General features: G+C 39.1%; 1 protein-coding gene across 3 annotated transcripts in view; it reads left to right on the top strand.

The window, feature by feature from the left end:
• The window catches only part of LOC106954288 (protein unc-13 homolog C), a 135,674-nt gene that overhangs the window by 39,020 nt on the left and 77,160 nt on the right, over positions 1-19,494 (top strand). For all 3 annotated transcript variants that reach the window (XM_015043674.1, XM_015043675.1, XM_015043673.1), the window contains 6 exons: positions 21-240; positions 1,913-2,140; positions 5,929-6,070; positions 9,251-9,420; positions 12,998-13,113; positions 14,013-14,176. In XM_015043674.1, coding sequence (XP_014899160.1) covers positions 21-240; positions 1,913-2,140; positions 5,929-6,070; positions 9,251-9,420; positions 12,998-13,113; positions 14,013-14,176 — 1,040 coding nt within the window. The remainder of the gene's footprint in view (positions 1-20; positions 241-1,912; positions 2,141-5,928; positions 6,071-9,250; positions 9,421-12,997; positions 13,114-14,012; positions 14,177-19,494) is intronic.

Here is a 19,494-nt window from a genome sequence, read left to right as displayed (position 1 = left end):
CCCCGTTCTGTCGCTTTCAGAAACTGCATGTCTTCAAGAAAACCCTCCAGGCCTTGATCTACCCAATTTCCTCAACTACACCCCACAATTTTGAGGTATGGACGGCGACCGCTCCCACCTACTGCCACGAGTGCGAAGGCCTGCTGTGGGGGATCGCCCGCCAGGGCATGCGCTGCTCGGAGTGCGGCGTCAAATGCCACGAGAAGTGCCAGGACCTGCTCAATGCGGATTGTTTACAAAGTAAGGGAGCACTGCAATTCACACTGCAACAACTCCAAAGTCTCCGGCAAAGCTTGTTTGGTTTCGTGCAAACTAATTTCAAAGGTGTTCTAATTAAGAAGCCAGTCTTACACTTTTATTGGCAAGCTCATAATCACATGGGAGTATTTTCTCCTTTAATTTAGAGATTTTGATTCTGTACAGTTTACAGACTTGGATAATGATGGAAAAAATAATTAATCATCAATAAATTCCTCATACTCTGAAATCTCATGATGACACTTGAGTGACTCACCGAGATGCATTTATCAGCTTTGTGGCTAATTTCTGTTCTATAAAGCCATTAATTGATTATGAAAGAGGTGGAGGCAATGTCACACTGTGCGAGAGAGGGAAGTGACTGTAAAGCACTGCATGGAAGGCACCTATTACTCTACACTGCTGCTTCCTATCGATCTGTCACAAAGTATAAATCAGATTTTTACTTTTGTGTTGTATGTCTGTTTTATATTTACCACCAATGACAAAAAAAAAAACTTTTCTGAAAAATTCACTAACTGCATCATTCTTGTTAAGTAGAATAAGATAAGTAGTATTTGAAAAGAGCAGAAGAAATCTTATGTTTTCAGAACAATATTTGTTGTTAATCTGTTGCTAGGAGATGAGCGTGTTTTTTTGGTAACCAAATGCCACGAAGTAAACATTTTACTTTTGCAAAAGTAAAAATCAGATGCAGTGCATTAACACGACATCAGCTTTCTGCTCTGTAGTACATTAAACATCTTAATCAGGAGTTTGTTCACCCAACCAACTCCCTACATGTACTGGGTGGCACAAGTTGCTACAATCGATAGTAGCCACACAGGCTCACCCGCTAGAAGGAAACAAACACACCCAGTACAACGCTTTCATTCTATTGGGTGAGAGGTTGCCAGGCGACTGTGCCAATAGGCGTTTCCAAAAGCCAGCAGAGAGTCTGAGCAGAGACTGTGAGCGCGAGGAGAAGTTTTGAGTACAAGCGTCACAAGTTTTGAGAAGAAAGACATGAAGTCCTGCTTTCAAAATAAAAATGCAAGCAAAAGTATTAAAAGTTTTGAGACCAAAATCATGAAATCCTGCTTTAAGACTGAAAATGTGTGCTCTTGGATTATAGCAAAAAAAATAAATCCCACCTATACATGGTGTGTCACCGTGTGAGCCACTCTGCTCATTACAGCATCCAATCAGCTCTGGTTGTGAGGCACTCCCTTGTTGTTACCGGGTAGAACGCTACCCGGTAAGAACAATGTGACTCTTCGGGATGGTCCCCTCAGCAACGCTCGCATGCTCTAAGTGGATTATCTACGCCCTGGCTGTTCTAAAACTCTGTGTTTCAGAACACTTTCATACACGTACAGAAATGCCATTTGTAGTTTGAACTGTGAGTTATCTTCAATCTGTGCTCATTACCACACAGCAGATAGATAACACTCTTATCAGATATTAGTAAGAGGCCATTGTTACATGTGCCTCCTTTGTCACACAGACAGATCCAAAAAAAACAAAAAACATTTTAGATCTGATAAACACGCCAGAACTAACGCGCACTTTGTGCACAGATCAGATTGCTGAGAAAGTAAAAAAAAAAGGAAAAACTAACTAACACTATGCATTGGATCTTGTACTCAACCAAATCTTCTGGACCAATTTTTAGGGGCTGTGGAGAAAAGTTCCAAGCATGGGGCAGAAGACAAGACTCAAAATATCATCATGGCTATGAAGGAGCGTATGAAGATCAGGGAGAAGAACCGCCCGGAGGTGTTTGAGGTGATCCAGGAGATGTTCCACGTCTCCAAAGAAGAATTTACTTCCCATCTGAAGACAGCCAAGCAGGCTGTGCTGGACGGGACCTCCAAGTGGTCTGCCAAAATCACCATAACAGGTGGGGCCTGCTTTCTTAGGACAATGCACAAATATCTGCCAGTGTTTGGTAACTCAGTAATACATGCAGTCAACAGAAAAGTGAGATGTATTTGTACCGATAGACTACCAACAGTGATCTGAAATGGAAAATGTTTTTATACTGATTGACTTTAATTTCTAATGAGTCTCTGTCCACTTGGTCATTAACCTCCAACACAATATCACCAAGTTCTATGCACATTTAATTAGAGTTTGACTTAGTTGTTTTGTAGAAGGGGTTAAAAAAGTTTAAAAAATTTAAAAAATCATTGAGATCGATGAAGGTTATTGGTCTGCTCAAGGTTTATTGGTCCTCTCTGTCATTTTGTGAAACCTGTGGAAGCACAGGATGCACTTATTTATTTTTCATATATCTATAGCTGTGATTTAAAGAAAAAAAAGACACAAAGTAAGCAGTGGGAAGGTTTATCAAGTTGTCCTTGTGTTTGCCAAATCTTAAGTGGTTGTATGTTAATTATAGAACAGGCTGCCATAAAAATAGCTATTTTAATCAATGAGAGTCTGCTTGTGTCAACACAAATTAATTACGTTTTCATTCATGCTTTATGTAGAGTCCGGTTTTATTTTTGTATATTTATTCAGCTTCTGCATAAAAAAAAAATACCACCTACTGAAATGTGAAGGTGGCAAATTAACACAGATAGAAACTAAAAACCAATTTTATCAATTAATAAGTGAGAAAAGCAGATTATAGTAAAAGTTTCTGTTTTACCTGACAAACATTAAGAGTTAACAGTGCTTATGTTTGCATAGACTACAAGTAGCAATTTTACAATCAGATTGTTTATTTATGAGTTCATTTTATCTGTTGCTGATGGTTGTCTTTAAATGATTGATTCTTGATAAACCTGTAATACAAGTTTTGCTTCCATGCTTTACTTTTTTTAAACAGGCAGCCTCGGTACTTAAATGCTTTCAGAAATAATTTTATTAAAATAAGCAAACAAACAAACAAAAAAAAAACAACAGCTTTTTCCATCCAAAGAGGTTCAATAGGTGCTTCTAGGTTTAATTTAGTGATTCAGTGAGACGTTCATGTTTGGATCTCATAGTCAAGGATCGCTGGTGGTCATTTAAATGAGCGACTTTGAACACATGCACTTCCTCATTTGCCGCCTGCTGTGGGACGGATGAAATCCCAACACAATTCAGATGAAGTAGCCACTGACAAGTAGTTCAGCATTTAGTTTGAAGCGTCCTAACACCTTTCTGCACTGGACTCGCTGTTCCTTCAGGAGGCGTTTGATTTTGAGATTTCCCGAAGCAATCAGACCACAGACCCCCATCCCACTAGACCCCCCCCCCTCCACACCCCCAACTCCTGTCAGCTTTTGGGCTGAATGATATATATATGTACCTTGAATAATTTAGTCGGTGACTTATGCATATTTAATGCTGCAGTGTCCTTTTTCCCTTTTTATGGTGCTTGTGAAATACTACAGTCTTTCTGTCTCTGCACCTACTAGTCTGAATCACTGCCCTTTATTTGGAGCCAGGAACCAACTCAGCAGTAAGCGCACTGTAGCAGAGGGAACTCACACACTGGCCAGAATCTGCTTTCAGCTTAGATTTAAGAAAAGGGTTACAAATAACATTATGAATGAAAGTGCAGTTATTGAATCAAGGGCTAAAGTGTATTTATTTTGCATGAGGTATAGCACTGGTGTTCTTTTTACTCCGTGTTTTCTTTATGTTTCTGCTTTATGTCTGTGTTTCCCTGACTTGAAATGTTCACTATAAAAATTATTCATCCTTTTTGGGTAGTCCTTTTTATTGATTTTAAAAATAAGTCATGATCATCATAATTTAGCTTTTCTGACAAAAAATATTGCAAAAATCAAACTAGATGACCAAAGTTAAAACAGATTTCTTCAAAATATTGATGGTTTAATAAAAAAAAATATGTAGCATCAATTAAGCGATGCTCGCTCTTCAGTCTGAGATTTGGCCACTAGAACATCCACCTTGATGCCAAAGTTTTGAAATCAGGGAACTTTCCCCACAATTGAAGTGAATAGTTTTCAAATGCGTCGTGTTTGCTTGCGTCAGAGAGATTTACGATAACAGTCTTGTTATCAGAGATATCCACTATTGTATTCCAAAATAAAAGTAAATAAAATAAATGTGCTAGTATCACTGGAAATCAGTCTGAGTGTTACATAAGCAACCCAAATGTGCAACTCTTCCCCTTCTGCTTTCTGGTAGACTGATTATTGTATGTGGGTCACAAAGACGTGAATTGTAGGTCAGTAAGACACAGCTGGCACGCTAAAAATCCGGCTTGATTTAAGCAACGCATTTCATGTGCAAGCGCATCTCGGCAAATTTGTTCATTCGCTAGATTGATTCAGTAAATCAAGTCAAATTCATATGGATTCATTTCACACAGAGTGATATATTTCAGTAGTTTATTCTGAATTTCGATAGCAAGGCTTGCAGGTGTTGAAAACCGAAAAAGTTTAGCTTCTCAAGGAATGTGATTGCATAAGACCGACAGAAAAATACAGTTTGTTCTTTGTGTTTAAGTCGGTTCCATGGCCAATCAAATTCATTGAAGCAGGTGTTGGTACTGTAGTAATGAGGTACCAAATCCTGCTGGAACATCAAATCCATACTTCCATCTCTGACTCCCTGTGCTTTGTGAATCTAACCCAAACTCTTGTGTAGGTGTTTTTCTTCACAGTCCTCACCTGCTGTCCTCACATTTTACTTTATGTCACACTTTTTATCTTCCACTCAACTTTCTATTAATTTGCTTAGTTTTGGGTCGCTGTATTAGGGCTCAGAATACTGGGCTTGATGATGGCAGACTTTAAAATCAAATACTTTGAGATTGATCCTAAAATGTATTTTTGTGAGTATTCCACATAATTGTGTTCTATATGAATATTTCCATATTCATTTTTTTTTCATATGGAATTTTTAAGACCCTTAATTGTGTGTTTTCATTAGCTCAATCCCCAGAATTAACAGGAAAACACACCAATAACTTTCAACTCTGTGTGGAATGAAACCATACAATATATGAGTTTTACATTTTGGACTGGATAAAGAAAAAAATTGGATGATAATCTTATTTTTTGAAATATACGCTGGTCCACTGAGTAAGGTGAGCGGCTGATCTCAGTTGAACCGTGTGAAGCTCTGAGGTCAGTAATTATAGCAGAAATGAAATTGGCATGACAACAAACTGAAATGATGCCTTTGTGGAAAACAAAAGGATTATTGTTGCTTCTCTCAGGGGAATTATTAAACCAAGCTGCATGTGTTAGAATGAAAAAAAAAGGTCCACAAATACTTTGCAGTGTCATCTCCAGCTTGCTGTAAATTGTCCGCATTCTGTCACACAAAGGAAGAAATGGCGTTTCACATAAAACGGCTGTTTTTGTCAGACGGCTCGAGTTTTATGTAAAAATCACACGGCACTGGCAACTGTGTGAAATTTAAATCCCGCTGAAGGATGGTCAACACTGCAACTTTTTATTAGAAAGTCGGGAGAGGGAAAAAAATTACGGCGCCTTAAAGCTCTTCTATTGTTTTATCTGCACCAACTCCAGTTTTATACGTCTCATCCTTCTCTGGAAGGAAATAGCCCCGGTTCCTCTACGTCGTCCTTTTGTTTACGACTTTCCAAATTATTTCCCGAAGACTTGGTTAAATTCTACATCTGCGATGTCACCGGCATGAAAAGATGTTACGACGCTTCACATAGCGTGTTGATACGACGTCTTCCTGTCTTGTGTTCAGTCATGTGTGCGCAGGGATTACAGGCCAAGGATAAGACGGGATCCAGCGACCCATATGTCACGGTCCAGGTGGGGAAGACCAAACGCAGAACCAAGACCATCTTCGGCAACCTCAACCCCGTCTGGGATGAAAAGTTCCACTTGTGAGTGCTTTTTAATAACGCGACATTTCTTTGACCGGCTAATCCGACCCCCACCGGCGGGATTAGGAGTCTGTTTTTGTGAACCTGGAGTCATTCGCAAACAAGTTATTTCCTCTTTCATGATTAACCAGCAGAGCGATGCCGCATGCCAGCTGTGGTTTTAGAAATTCAGTTTGTTTTTTTTCGGGGGTTTTTTCCATTGATTTGCTGCTGCTGCTGCTGTGGGTTTATGTCTTTGGCGAGTAAAAATGTATCTCAGTAATCTTTTACTTTTAGATTGACTCCACACTGTAGTATTTCATTTCTGATAAATTTGATGATTATGACTTGCAGCTTTTGAAAACCAAACATGCAGTGCAGCGCTGTGGCCCCCGGGGGCTCCCCATGCGGTGGCCCTCCAAAGAGCATTAGTTTCTGATCGGGGGAACCCCACTTTGCCCAACCACAGACAATGTTCAATGTTAATATGTACACAAACATCAACTTCTAGAATGTTTTCCTTGAATTTTGTTCAATATTTAATAACTATTACATTTTCTTGTAGCGTGAATGCTGCCTCATACCTTCTGATTTCAGTCGGCCAGGCACTGTTAGGTGTTTTTTTTATCTTTTTACACCAGCAGGACAGTGAATCTGATAAATCTGACGGGCATCCAATCAGAAAGATGAGGATGGTAAATAACATTTAAATTCTGGTAAATATGGTAAATAATATTTAAGTTATTCTAATGCATATTTTATAGTAATGATTAAAAAACAGATTAGATTCTGTGCAAAAAAAACAAAGAAAAAATGTGATTTAAAAAATGATGAATTCCATTTTTTGCTCATTTCTTCCCTCCATCTTCCTGAGTTGCCCCTAGAACACTGCTGGAGCCCACACTGAAACAAAAAGATCCCTGACCAAGTATTAACGCAACATGTTTTTATTAAAAATGATATTAAAAATAATTTTATTTTATTTCTTATTTGATCATTTTCTCAGAAGCTGAAGATGGAATGTGAATCAATTGTTAGCAAGGATCATTTAAATGAACAGAAAACATAGTTTGAATGAAAATGACTTGAAAAATGGAGAAAATAAAAATCAATAATTTAGTTATTTATTTAGAAAAGCCTGCAGTAGACACAGAAGCATTATTACTTCCCGTCCATCATTTGTTTTGTGTTTTTACTTTTTCTCCCCATAGCAACCTGAATGTGTTGCTGGGTTCTAATTAACAACCGGTGTGCAAGTTTCTAGGAAACGACTTTGAAATTTCTCTTCATCCCCTAACAAGAGGCTTTGGCTTCACATCGAAAAAGGTTGCTATGGTTACCTTAGCGCATGCTGCTAATTATTATTATTATTATTATTTCTTTTCAGGAGCTTCTGAGTTAAATAATGTTTTCCTTAAAACTATTTCCAGTTTATTACCTAAATCATGAGCACAGCATCGATAGCTTCTCTCCTTTGGGCCTGTTCCAGCACTAATATTAACGCTTTAAAGCAAAGCAAAGCAGCATGGCTGGGTTGGTCTAGACAGGTGCAAGAAAACCGCAGGCGATGCCAAGGCTTTGTTTTGAATGTCTTCATTAGGACGTCGTTTGCTGCCATTTCTTTTTCTTTTCTTTTTTTTTTTCTTTTTAATTTAGCGTAACAATGAACTCTTTCCCACAATGAGCCTACCGGGTATTTATTTGTCTTACGAGACAGTGGAATTATTTCTCTTTTATCACAGGGGGCGACTTTAATATTAATTTAAAATTGATGCGAGGCTCCTCCACGTCTTCTCCTCATGCAGTTGGTCAGTAAAGCAGCATCTGTTACGACAAACAATTTTTGTATACCACGGAGATTTTCTGAATGTTTCGTGTTTGCAGGCTAGCCTCCTCGCATGTAAAAAAGACTCCTGTGGTGGCTCCAATAAAACGCTTTTCCTTTACTACAGGGATGCAGATTAATAGTGCGATACATTACTGTGTGCTTAGCAGAGACTCTGGCCCCAGTGCAGCAGCAGCAAGCAGCCTGTGCTTCTCCTAGAGAGAGATTAGTTAAAATAAACCCAGTGACAGTCAGAGGTGGGTAGACTACCCAGAAATTGTATTCAAAGCGAAATGTAGCCGTCTGAGAAATGACTCAAGTATCAAGTAAGAGTAAAGAAGTGTTTGGTGAAAAAGTCTATATTCAAGTGCTGAGTAACTGATGAAATTATCAATCATTTAACATTTAAAAATTACATCATGAGATGGAGCAAAACATAAAGTTAAGTGGAAAAGTTAGTATCTGTAAGGACAAAAATGACGACCATTCATATATGTAACAAAATCAGGCGAAACAAAAATTTTTCCAAATCAGTTTCTTTAAATAAGAAAAAACGTTTGAAACTTCAACATAAACTGCAGGTGTGTGTCTGTGTCTGGTCACGCTTGTCCCTTCATTCAGTGGGGAGAGAATCCAGAAATGTTACTGAAGTAAGAGTAGAGAAACTTCATAATGACGTTACTCAAGTAAAATTTAAACGTGCAGCGTAGTGAAAATAGTTCTAAAAGCAAATATAATTAAGTAAATGTAACTAGTTACTACCCACACCTGGTGACGTTCTCACACGGCACGTCATCGAAGAGAAATGCAATCTGTTGGTTTCAGTTCTGGAGCATCAGAGCCTGACTCTAACGTTTCAGTCTGAGTTAAGTTACAGAAAAACAAATAAGGACGAAAATTTGACAAGTGTTTTGCCAACACGTTCATGTCCCATTAGCATTTTAACATTTTGTTAGGATGCAGCCTTAACTGCAGTGTATTTCTTAGATAAATTGGCCTTAGCCAGTTGAGACCAGATTTGACTTTTTTTTTTTATTTGATTTTTTTTTACCTACACACAAAATGCTTTCCATGGCAGAAAACAGGCTCTTCATATCACCAGATCCTACAGTTATTCGCTGTATCTCTCTGGAGACGTGGTACATTTGGTTTGCAAAGCAGAACTGAAAAAAGAAACAAACCCCAAATAAACTGAGGATATTTTAAAAGTTGCACTACTTAAAACGTTATCAGTCAGTGTCTGAACCTAAACATGCGATTTAGCTTCGCTCTGTTGATTACCCCGGCCTGAAAAGCTTCGACTCTCAGTGGCGTGGCGTTTCGGTTGCTGTGATTGCGATTTAGCTAACCTGGTGAAATCGTCTTCTGACCCACAGCGAATGCCACAACGCTACCGACCGCATAAAGGTGCGCGTTTGGGATGAAGATGACGACATCAAGTCACGGGTGAAGCAACATTTCAAGCGCGAGTCAGACGACTTTCTGGGCCAGACCATCATCGAGGTTCGCACGCTCAGCGGAGAGATGGATGTTTGGTACAATCTGGGTATGCTGCCTTTTAATCTGACGAACACACGGCGTTCTGACGAACCGATTGCTTTTTGAGTTGTGTGTCATAGCTGACATTATGATGGCACGGTGTTTTCCCATTAGATGAAAAGTTCACAAACATCAGGAGACATGCTGTCCATTACAATTCTAAATACAGGATCTGAGGAAAAAATAGTGAGATGTTTTTTATTTAATAGAAAAAAAAACTAACAATACAAACTCAATTTGAAATTTTAAAATAAAGGACAGTAACCGTTACTCACTAGTGATGTGTTTTTCTTTCAAGCCAATTTTTGTCACGCTATGGCACATTTTTATATACATATACTTTTTTACAATTTCCTAGAAAACTGTAAAAATTAGAATATTATCAAAAAGTGATTCGGGGAGAAAAGTTAAAACCATGTGTAGATTCACATTTCACAGAATGAATTATTACAAGCTTTTATTTCTACGCTAAAACTCAATTTCTAGAAAGTCTTGAATTACTTGTGACCAATAAGAACATCATTTAATACAAAAATGTATTAAGAAATACATCTATTTTTTTGCATGACGTACACAGTTATGGGGAAAACCTACTGATATGAGGCTTGACAAGCAGACAGTCATTGATAAGTAAGGCTGTTTATAGGACGGCGTATGACAGCACGGAAAGTTGAGTGGAAGGAAAAAAAAGTAGAAAATGGTGCACAAGAACAGGGATAACTTGAGCCTTGAGGGGATTGTTGTAGAAAGAAAAATACATTAAAGATTTCAGGGGAAACTTACAAGTAAAAACTTTAAGACCCATTAATACACACACACACACAAGTGTAACTTTGAAATCCCAAGTGTTGATTCACTCCCGAGCTACTTTAGATCCAGTGAAAAGTTTCCAGTTTAGCGATTATTGGATTATACAGGAGCTTCCGCAACACCTCAGCAGAGCCACAGGCTGATGACCTCCATATGTACCACACCTCATTAGAGCAGCAATTCATGCAAAAGATCCAAGTAACGAGTTCATGGACTCTGCAGTGCATGCACGCCCTGTTCAGTGGGACAACTTGTCTGTTAGCAAAGCCGTTACTGTTCTGTTTGTCTTATGTGGTATTCTAAAGCTTAAAGAGGAGGAGCGCTTTACATCCGTCTGTGTGTGGCGAGCGCACGAGATCTGTCTGAATCGAGTCGGTAAAATAAATACGTGCTCCAGTGATATTGGGACGTATGGAGATGCTGCTGATCGCCGTTCGGGTGTCACACGGAAGCCTGTCACAATGATCAATAAATCAATTAATCGCATAAGTTAAAACAAATTCAATAATTTCCATCGGCATGATTTATCATTTACCTCTTTTTCTACCAAAAACTGGAGGATAAAAGTTTTCAGTTTGGTGTTTTGGTCCCAATTGGCTCCTTTTTTTTTTATTTGTGGAGGACACATTTGTTTACAAAGACTTCAAAATCCATTTTATTTGCTGTTTTGTTCATTTATTTTGGATATTTAAAATGTCTTCCAGACATAGAATTTAAAGTGTATTAATCTTTGAGAATATGTTCTCGCGTTATTATTACGCTATTACCGTTACATCGCTTAAAAATAAATGGTCTCAAAACAACAATATTATCGTTTATCGCAATAACGTCTGGAACAATATATCGCCCAACAGCATTTGTTACGCGACACATGCATGAGGTCAAACGCCATCATAATGAATTCTTCCACTTCCATTAAAGTCCAATGACTGGCGGCCGCCTCTCTTTGTTTGCCCCTCCAGCTAAAAGGAAGCAATTTGTGGCAGCAGTGGCCCCTGGCCGCCACCGCCGCTGAGCGCCTTTTTAAACGTTCACAGCGAATGTTTAAACAGGACGCTGCTGCTATCGGCGCCCTCCTTTCTGAGCCTCTTGAGCCCCTCTTCAATCTGGAGATTCAGTTTTTTTTTTTTTTGTTTTTGCATTTGAAGCTCTGTTCTCTGTCACTTTGTCGTGATATTATGTTTCACTTTCCTGACTCTTGACTAACTATCTCCAGAGGAAATTTGGCCCATTAGACAAGGAGAAGATCTGAGGGCTGTTTCAAGCCCCCGCAGTTGTGAGAACGTTGCGTGTTTAAGGTCTTCGTTTGTGTGTGTGTTTGTGTCGTTTGTGTGTGGGGGTTTTTCTCTACGCTTTCCGAAACACAAAGTGTTTGTAGATTTTAAAGCTGTGAAGCTGTGAGTAGAGATGTCTTTTATGGCTATCAGCTTGTGATGACACTATTTTTTTTTTTTCTAGCATGTTTAAGGACTTTTACATAGTGACATTGATAGATTTGGATTTTAATCTCTTAGTGGTTTATATATCTTGTTTTTCTATGTTGGCAAGGATGTTTTAACGTCACTTCTCCGACTGGAGACATTTGCTGGCCTGTTTTCCATATAAAACGTGGTTTTTACTGTAGGACTTTAGAGGATTCTTGTCTTGCTCTACCATCTCCAAGTTCACGAAAATGTAAAAAAGCTGTAAAAAGACGAACAGCTAAGTGGAAGCGCGTTTCAGAAAATTGTAAAATGCTGTCAGATGGGTGTCGGCCATTTTCCTTTCTCTTTTATTTTATACCCAATGTTTTTTTGTTGTTGTTGTTGTTTGTTATATTTCTGTTTCATGCAGGATGTTTTGCATTGAGCATTTGTCAAGCAGCACCTACGTTGGAAAAAAAAAAAACTATTCAGAGCCAATTATAATTTTCTACAATCAATTGTCTCCAATTAAGCTGCACCTTAAGGACCAATTGAGACTTTAGCAACAGTCTCAATTAGTAATAATTAAATCCTTATTTATTACCGAGGGCACCACTGCTGTTTTAAGTTCTACAAACATAATGACAAATAAAACATCTTACTTCTAAATCCACTGAGTCTGTTTCAATAAAACTTTTTCTTTTTTTTCTTCTTTTTTATAAATAATATCTTCCAGCAGCTCAATTAAATTGGTTTATTGCTTTAGAGTTAACAAGTCCCACAAACAGATCAGAACCAACACAAAGGGCAGTAGAGTGTTATGCAAAATATCCAGGACAACAAATCAAACACAGACACAGAAGTGGTGCTTGTGTTGCCGTCCCATTAGGGTTCTTTTTGTGAATTTTTCACTGGAACGTAGCTCTAAATTATTAATGGAAGATTTGCCTTTGTTTTTTTTTTTTTTGTCATGGAGCATATGAAAAATATATTTTTTTAAAATGCAGCTTAAGAAGAAGAAATACCCGAGTGCAGTGCTACTTGACATGTTATTGGCTGGTGCTTGCAAAGCAGTCGGCCATTTTCCTTGAAGCTGATTGGCTGTAGTGTCTCTCTGGTTGACATGAGGAAGACTTTAGATGATAGCTTGTCTCATAGCTATCATGAGACAAGACTGTTTCCACGTTGCATATTAATGCATATTAACGTATACTCGGTGGCGCGCTGCACCTCGGTGTGGTGGTAGAGCAGCCGCCACACATACAGAAACTAGTCGTCAACGCGGCCGTCCTGGGTTCAGTTCCCAACCTGGAGGCCTTCCAACTCGAGAGCATTTCCACTGACGTTCCCCGTCTTTCTCACGTGTGACAGATAAGAGGACCGACAAGTCTGCAGTGTCTGGTGCCATCAGACTCAAGATCAGTGTTGAAATGAAAGGGGAGGAGAACGTGGCGCCCCCTCATGGCCAGTACACGTGTCTACATGAGGTAAGTGGCAGAAGTGATTTTGTTTCTGCTAAATTTGAGCTCTTGCTCCGGTTCAGTCACTCTTGCTGGGCCTGGGCTGAGATGAGATCCCTGCAAAAACACAAGATTTGACCATTTATTTTTTATCTAGTTTCTAGTGTAAATATCTGAGTACACCTGAAGTGGACTGAAGTAAAATTTCAGTAAGATTTAGGAGATCGTTCTAAATTAATATTTCTGTAATGTTGTTTTAAACATTACTGGATCCACTGGAAGATATGTTCCCCTTACAATAAGACATTTTCCCCATAAGTGAAATGATCGACCAGTGGAATGAGCACTTTTTAAAAAAAAATATTGTGAAGGAGTTATTGACTTAAAACAAGCTAAAATAGCTTACTGAAAAGTTGTTTGCAAGTTAGTTTTGTTCTATTTCATGTTTACTGAGATATTTAACTAAAAATTAAACAAGAATAACTTTTCCAAGTAAGCTACATCTACATAATTAAACTGCTTTCTTTAAAATAAATATACCACAAACAACAACTATTGATATTGCTGCTGAAATAATATCTTTACTATTACAGTCTTGACAACATCTGATGCTTGTTTTTATTTTAATATTGACACACAGATATATTATGCAAAGACGTAGAAAGCACACCATCTAATTTACATAGTTTGTGATTTCTACCGGAAAATATTTCCAAATGGCAAAACTTACTTTCCTCATCTTTCTTGTAAATGAGGGAGAAGAACAGCAACCCTCTCTTCAGCCAGCTGACTGGCAGTGCGCATTAACATTTTGGTTGTTTTGAAATCGTAGCGTTGTAAAACCTCATCACCGGCCTAGCATTGAAAACTCTGTTGCAAAAAATTTCAAACCTTTTTTTCTCTTGTTGTTGTTTTTTCCTCAACAGAACCTGTTCCACTACCTGACTGAAGTGAAGAGCGGCGGCGTGGTGAAGATCCCGCAGGTGAAAGGGGACGACGCGTGGAAGGTCTACTTTGACGACGTGTCTCAGGAGATAGTGGACGAATTTGCCATGAGATATGGGGTGGAGTCCATCTATCAGGCTATGACGTTAGTACCTCCCTGATCTATGGCCTTTTACCTCGTCAATCCGTCATTGTCTCATCGGGCAGAGTGGAGGGGAGCGTGGGACGTTGGGAGGAGAGCTGAAGGAACAGAGGAGCTGTAAAGATGTCTCCTCAGCAGAATCGGAGCAGGGAGAGACAATCGAGCTCCTCCGTCCGTCTGATTGATTAGTTGTTGGTTAGTGGAGGAGGGGGAAAAACTTCAAACCAGCCCCTGGTCGCATCGATCACGGGAACCCGTTAACGGCCTCGTTTCCCCCTCTGGCTGTCTCTCTGATCAAGCGTTACCTTGGCCTTCCACAAATGTCGATTTACTTTTCTTTTTTTTTTTTTCTTCCATTCCCACACACAAACACAAAGAGACATGAAAAACTCTACTTTAAGAAATAAATTATGGCTAAGCTAACTATTGATCAATAGCTAACTATATTACATTACACTACATGTAATGATTTTGTTGAAGTAATGAGTTGATGCCGTCATACATGTACGTCATTTTCTAAATTTTTTTTTTTTGGGTGGGGGGAGGACTTGAATCACACTTTGAAAAGTTTGCCTCTGCCATCTGTAATGCGTCTTGACCATTTACTCATCTGTACCATTAAGTGTCTGATAAAATTAGTTAATTTAGAAGCAATCCTCTATTTTCAGACCACTGATCAGAACAGTACTGGAAGCTCCGTTTCCCTGGAGCTTTACGCTGCTCATTCAGCTGCATCACTGTGGCTACACATGTGGGTTTTTTTTCATTATTTGAAAGCTTAAAGGATGATTTAGGTCCTTCAAATTATGACAGTAAGTTGGCGTCAATATCCTCCATTGTGATGATTTGTTTTTTTAAAAGTTTCTGTTTCTTCTCTTAGTTTTGTTGAATCTTATAGTAGAAGTATTGCATTTTTTAGTTTACATCAAATTTCTTATTTAGTCAGAGCACTTGTATTCAAACCTCCTGAAAGTTGAAGTGGAAGACTTTAATTTACTTAATTTAGCTTTCAATCTAGTAAAATACGACCTAAATTGTTATTATAAGTCTTGTTACGTATGTGAATCAAAGTTTTTGTCACTTTAACACCTAAACTGTAGAGACCTGCAAGTTCAGGGTGCTAGTTTTAGCTAAATGCTAATGTGAATGTTTTCAAGCCAAAAAGATATTCATCTATAATGAAAATAGTTAACAACACAGCATGACTGGTTTGATTTAAATAGTTTAAAGTCAAAGTACATCCAGTTTCAGGAGTGTAACAGTAGATTTGTATGGAAAGCTAATCTTGTGACAGATTTCCTTTTTCATATATCACCTCCCTGTTACTTCTGTCACAAACTGCAGATTGAAATATACAGCTAAAAGTTTGAAAGTACACATCATGGAGCAAACTAATGCCAACAGTATATTTCTTAAAACGAAAAACATCTACAAGGAAGAAGCAACGAAAGAACAAAAATATGAATTTAAGACGTAAATGTGACGTAAGCCCTTCTATATAAAGTGTAAATGTCTCTTCCTCTCCTTTTAAGGCCTAAAATTATGATAATTTGTTTCTTTTATTGCTTTCTAGGACTTTGTGGGAATCCTGTTCAGAATAGTGTTCAATCCTTAGTGCAGGGACAGACATTTTGAACTTTGTTAGCAGCCTTTTTTTCTAGTTTTCTCCTGGTAAAAACACTTGGTAGGCAGTACCAGCCACTAACTTTGCAGTCAGTATTCATGAAACGTCTTGCTCTTATTTGGACTGCCATCAGAATTCATGTAATAAAAGTTTTTTAGAGCTAAAACTAAACAAATGAATGTTGGAAACATGGAGCACTTTTCTCACCTCAGGTTGACTAAAGATGTTGCATTAGCAGGTCTTTTAAAGCCTTGTGTACTTAACCATGTTTCAGAGTTTTATTACCCATTTCCCATTAGACCCTGAGCATATTTGATTCTCCTCACAGCAGCTCCTTTATCAATTGGCCTGCTTTCCCTGTAGGGCCATCATGTCATTGGCTTTCCTGTTAGCTCTGCAAAGCTGCTTTTAACAATCTCTAATCCGTCTCAATAAAAACAAAAACAACAACAAAAAACATCTCTCATTAATAGCCACAAGAAATGAGAGCAGCTGCTGCAGCATTACAAATAATAAGTAATCCGATATCACTAAACAGAATAATCACTGTTTTGGTAGAATTTCTGTTTCATTTCCCACAATAAGAGTGGAAAAGTTTGCAAAAGTAACGTAAAAATGTTCTTAAACTCTTAAATGAATGTGTCTAAAAGTTACCAAAGTAATCCTAATTCCACATGTAATAATGAATAACAGATTTTTTTTCTAAACTTAAGTATATTCTAACCGCCTGCAGAAAATAAACTGTCAAGTACATCAGTAAGCTTTACTTACATAGCACCTTTTAAAGGTCAGAAACCACAAAGTGTTTTACAAAATATAAAAAGGAGAGATAAAATGGTGTACATGTGACATAAAACAAAAATAAAGCTAATTAATAGGCAGTCTAAAGAAATGTGATTTTTAAAAGTTAAAATTCAACATAAATGGCCGCAGCAGCCGGAGGCATCCCATTTCTGTCGGTCCATGAATGCATCAGAATTCAACAGGACAATATCCACAAACAAGCAGCATCTACATTCCCACTAATGATTAATCTCAGGAATCCTCCAATCTTAATCAGATACAAAACTCATACGGTGTCATCAAAACCAAGAAACGCAGAGAACACGAAGAACCTGGTGATACCTGTTCACAGCTGGCAGAACTTGGTCGGCTCCTTAAGTCACAGAAAATGTCCATCTTGAAGCATTTTAATGTTTTTTTTTTTACAGTAAATACTTTACTTTGTTCATAAAACACAGTTTTTTCCAACACCTTTATTATTTTCTATCGCTTAGAAACAGATTTGCACATTTTTTCCCCTCACATCATGATGTAGAACAGGATGCTTAGTGTTCCCAGAGGATTTGCGTGTATAGAAATCGAAGCCAATATAATAATTGATGGTTTAATCATGTTTTTAAAATTCACTGCTTCGCTTTTCAACACAAACATACATCATCTCCTTTGCTGCTTCGGTACGGTGTGCAGTTTTTTTTTTTTTTTTTTTTTTTTGAGCAGGAGGAGTTGTTTCGGGTTTGGCGTTCGACGCATGCTGGACTGTTTTGTTTCTCTTGCGTAAAGAGAAGTGAGGGGATGGGGCGGGGTGGAGGGGCTTTTTACCGGCTCCATCGGGTGGAGTTAATGCTCCGGGCCAGAAACTTGTTCAGAATCGCTGCTCCTTCTCTGGAGCGTTTATTACGCTTCGCCGGGAATGCGTGATCGCCCTCACCGTTACAATTTCTGCTTTCATCAAAAAGCCTCGACTCCCAGTCGCTCCTAACATGACGGCCGCATAAATCAGAGCAGCTGTGAGGAGTTGCTCTCTCTCTCTCCCCCCACCCACACACCCACTCATAAGAACTGCAAGCGCGCACTCCTTCATTATCCCTCATCTCTCTCCATCACTGCTCCCCACCAGCTGCCCTCACCTCCCAACCCTCACTCCTCATTTCATAATATCTTTTTCTCATTTCTCTCCCCCTGACCTCCTGCCGTCGGAAACCCTAATATCCCGCGCGAAGGCGTTCTCATTGGCCGCTGAAGACCGTAGCAGGGAAGCCACCGGGTTACACAATGCGACCCGTCTCGAAAATTGGCTCAGGAAATCCAGCTCTAAAAGCATCATGGGAATTCGGCGGATGCCATCATCACTCTCCCTGCATCACTCTCTTAGCTCGCCTTACTCCAAGTGCTGCTGGGTAATTTGGAGGCTGAAAGCAGAGTAATTAAATAGGCCTTCCAATGAGAACATATTTGTGTTTGCGTGTGTGTGTGTGGGTGGGTGTGTGTGTGGGTGGGTGTGTGTGCATGGACTGCACTCAGAAAAGGGAAGGGAATCTATAATCGTTACCCCACATAACTCATGAGGCAATGACTCACTGTGTGCGAGATATTCTTGGTTTTGAAACCTGTTTTTATTTTCCCGTCCGGCACCCGGCTTCGCAGCGCCGCTTTAAAATATTTATAGAGAAATGTACTACAACCGTCATCGGGTGTTGTGTAAAAAAGATTCTCTTTCGTGCGATGAGTAAACGTGAGCCTCAAAATAAACTTTGCTCAGCCTTCGGTTTTCTGCATTCAGTGTCTCAAACATTCAGGTGTTTGGTTGCTGCGGGTCATGCCGGAGGCTCGTGAGACGCCTCGGATGTGTGTTGTTTACTTAAACTATAAAGAAACTATTATCTCTGCATTTTCTGGTGCAGGGTGTTATCTGTAATGATTAGACTGGATTTCCTCTGTCAGGATTCATGAATGTGACTTAAACAGGCGTTTCACGTGGCTTGTAAAGCAGCACGATTGTTTGGAGTTGTTCAGAGGAATCTGTTCTCTTCACTCTTTAATGTGCACTTATCTGTTAAAGCAAGAAATGTGCTAGGTCGGAGTTTTTGCACAATTAGCGTGGTTCTCAATGCTAGCCGTAAACACCGGTTTATACCCTTTGAAAATGTAGACTGTTACTGCAACTGTGAGATTTTCAAAATGCTGAAAACTTTTCAAACTATCGTGTTTCATGAAAGAAAGAGGTTGGAAAGTTCAGATGGATAAAGCAGAAAACCTTTGCCATGGAGCATCCAGCCTTCCTGTTATCTCCTGAACCCACATAGTTTTTGTTATGGGGGGAACCCAAAAAGAGACAAAACCCACTCTGAGATGCCTCTGGTTTTCCATAATTTTACAATCAAGCCGACGACGTGCATGTTCACATCAACTTTCAAAAATCAGGCTGGCACAGCCACATTTCATAGTTGAGTGTACCGATTGCAGACATTTCTTAAGACAGATTCCTTCATTTCCCACAATCCAAGTGGATACTCTTCAGCTTGGTGAACAAGTCGGGTGCCTACCCCCATTTTTTTTCTCCACCTGCAGCCGCCATACGCCTGTTAGTGCAGCACAAAGTTACAGTCTGGCTGATGCACGTCCTCGCCGCTGGCTCAACCTCATCATCGTCTTGGTGTCGCACACAAAACAGTCTGATGTGAACACCATTTCCCGTTGAGCTGTTTATTATTGGAACACCAAGTACGCGGTCGTAAAACTTTACCTTTGGCCAGACAGTAAGTCTGCATTGAGCAAATGCAGACCTCTGCGGACTGAAGTACTCCTGAGTGTCTTGGTGGCCTTAAGAGTGGCTGATATATAAAGAGTTGCACATAGTTTGTGCGTTGGACACCTCACTTTCTAAAGGGTTTTATTTTCTGTTTAGTTCCTACTC

This window comes from Poecilia latipinna, unplaced genomic scaffold, assembly GCF_001443285.1.
Source record: "Poecilia latipinna isolate Pla-1442-1.1 unplaced genomic scaffold, P_latipinna-1.0 Scaffold644, whole genome shotgun sequence".
In the NCBI taxonomy this organism is placed as follows: domain Eukaryota; kingdom Metazoa; phylum Chordata; class Actinopteri; order Cyprinodontiformes; family Poeciliidae; genus Poecilia; species Poecilia latipinna.
Note: the sequence above shows the minus strand (reverse complement) of the source record. Positions and strands in the feature narration are given on the sequence as shown.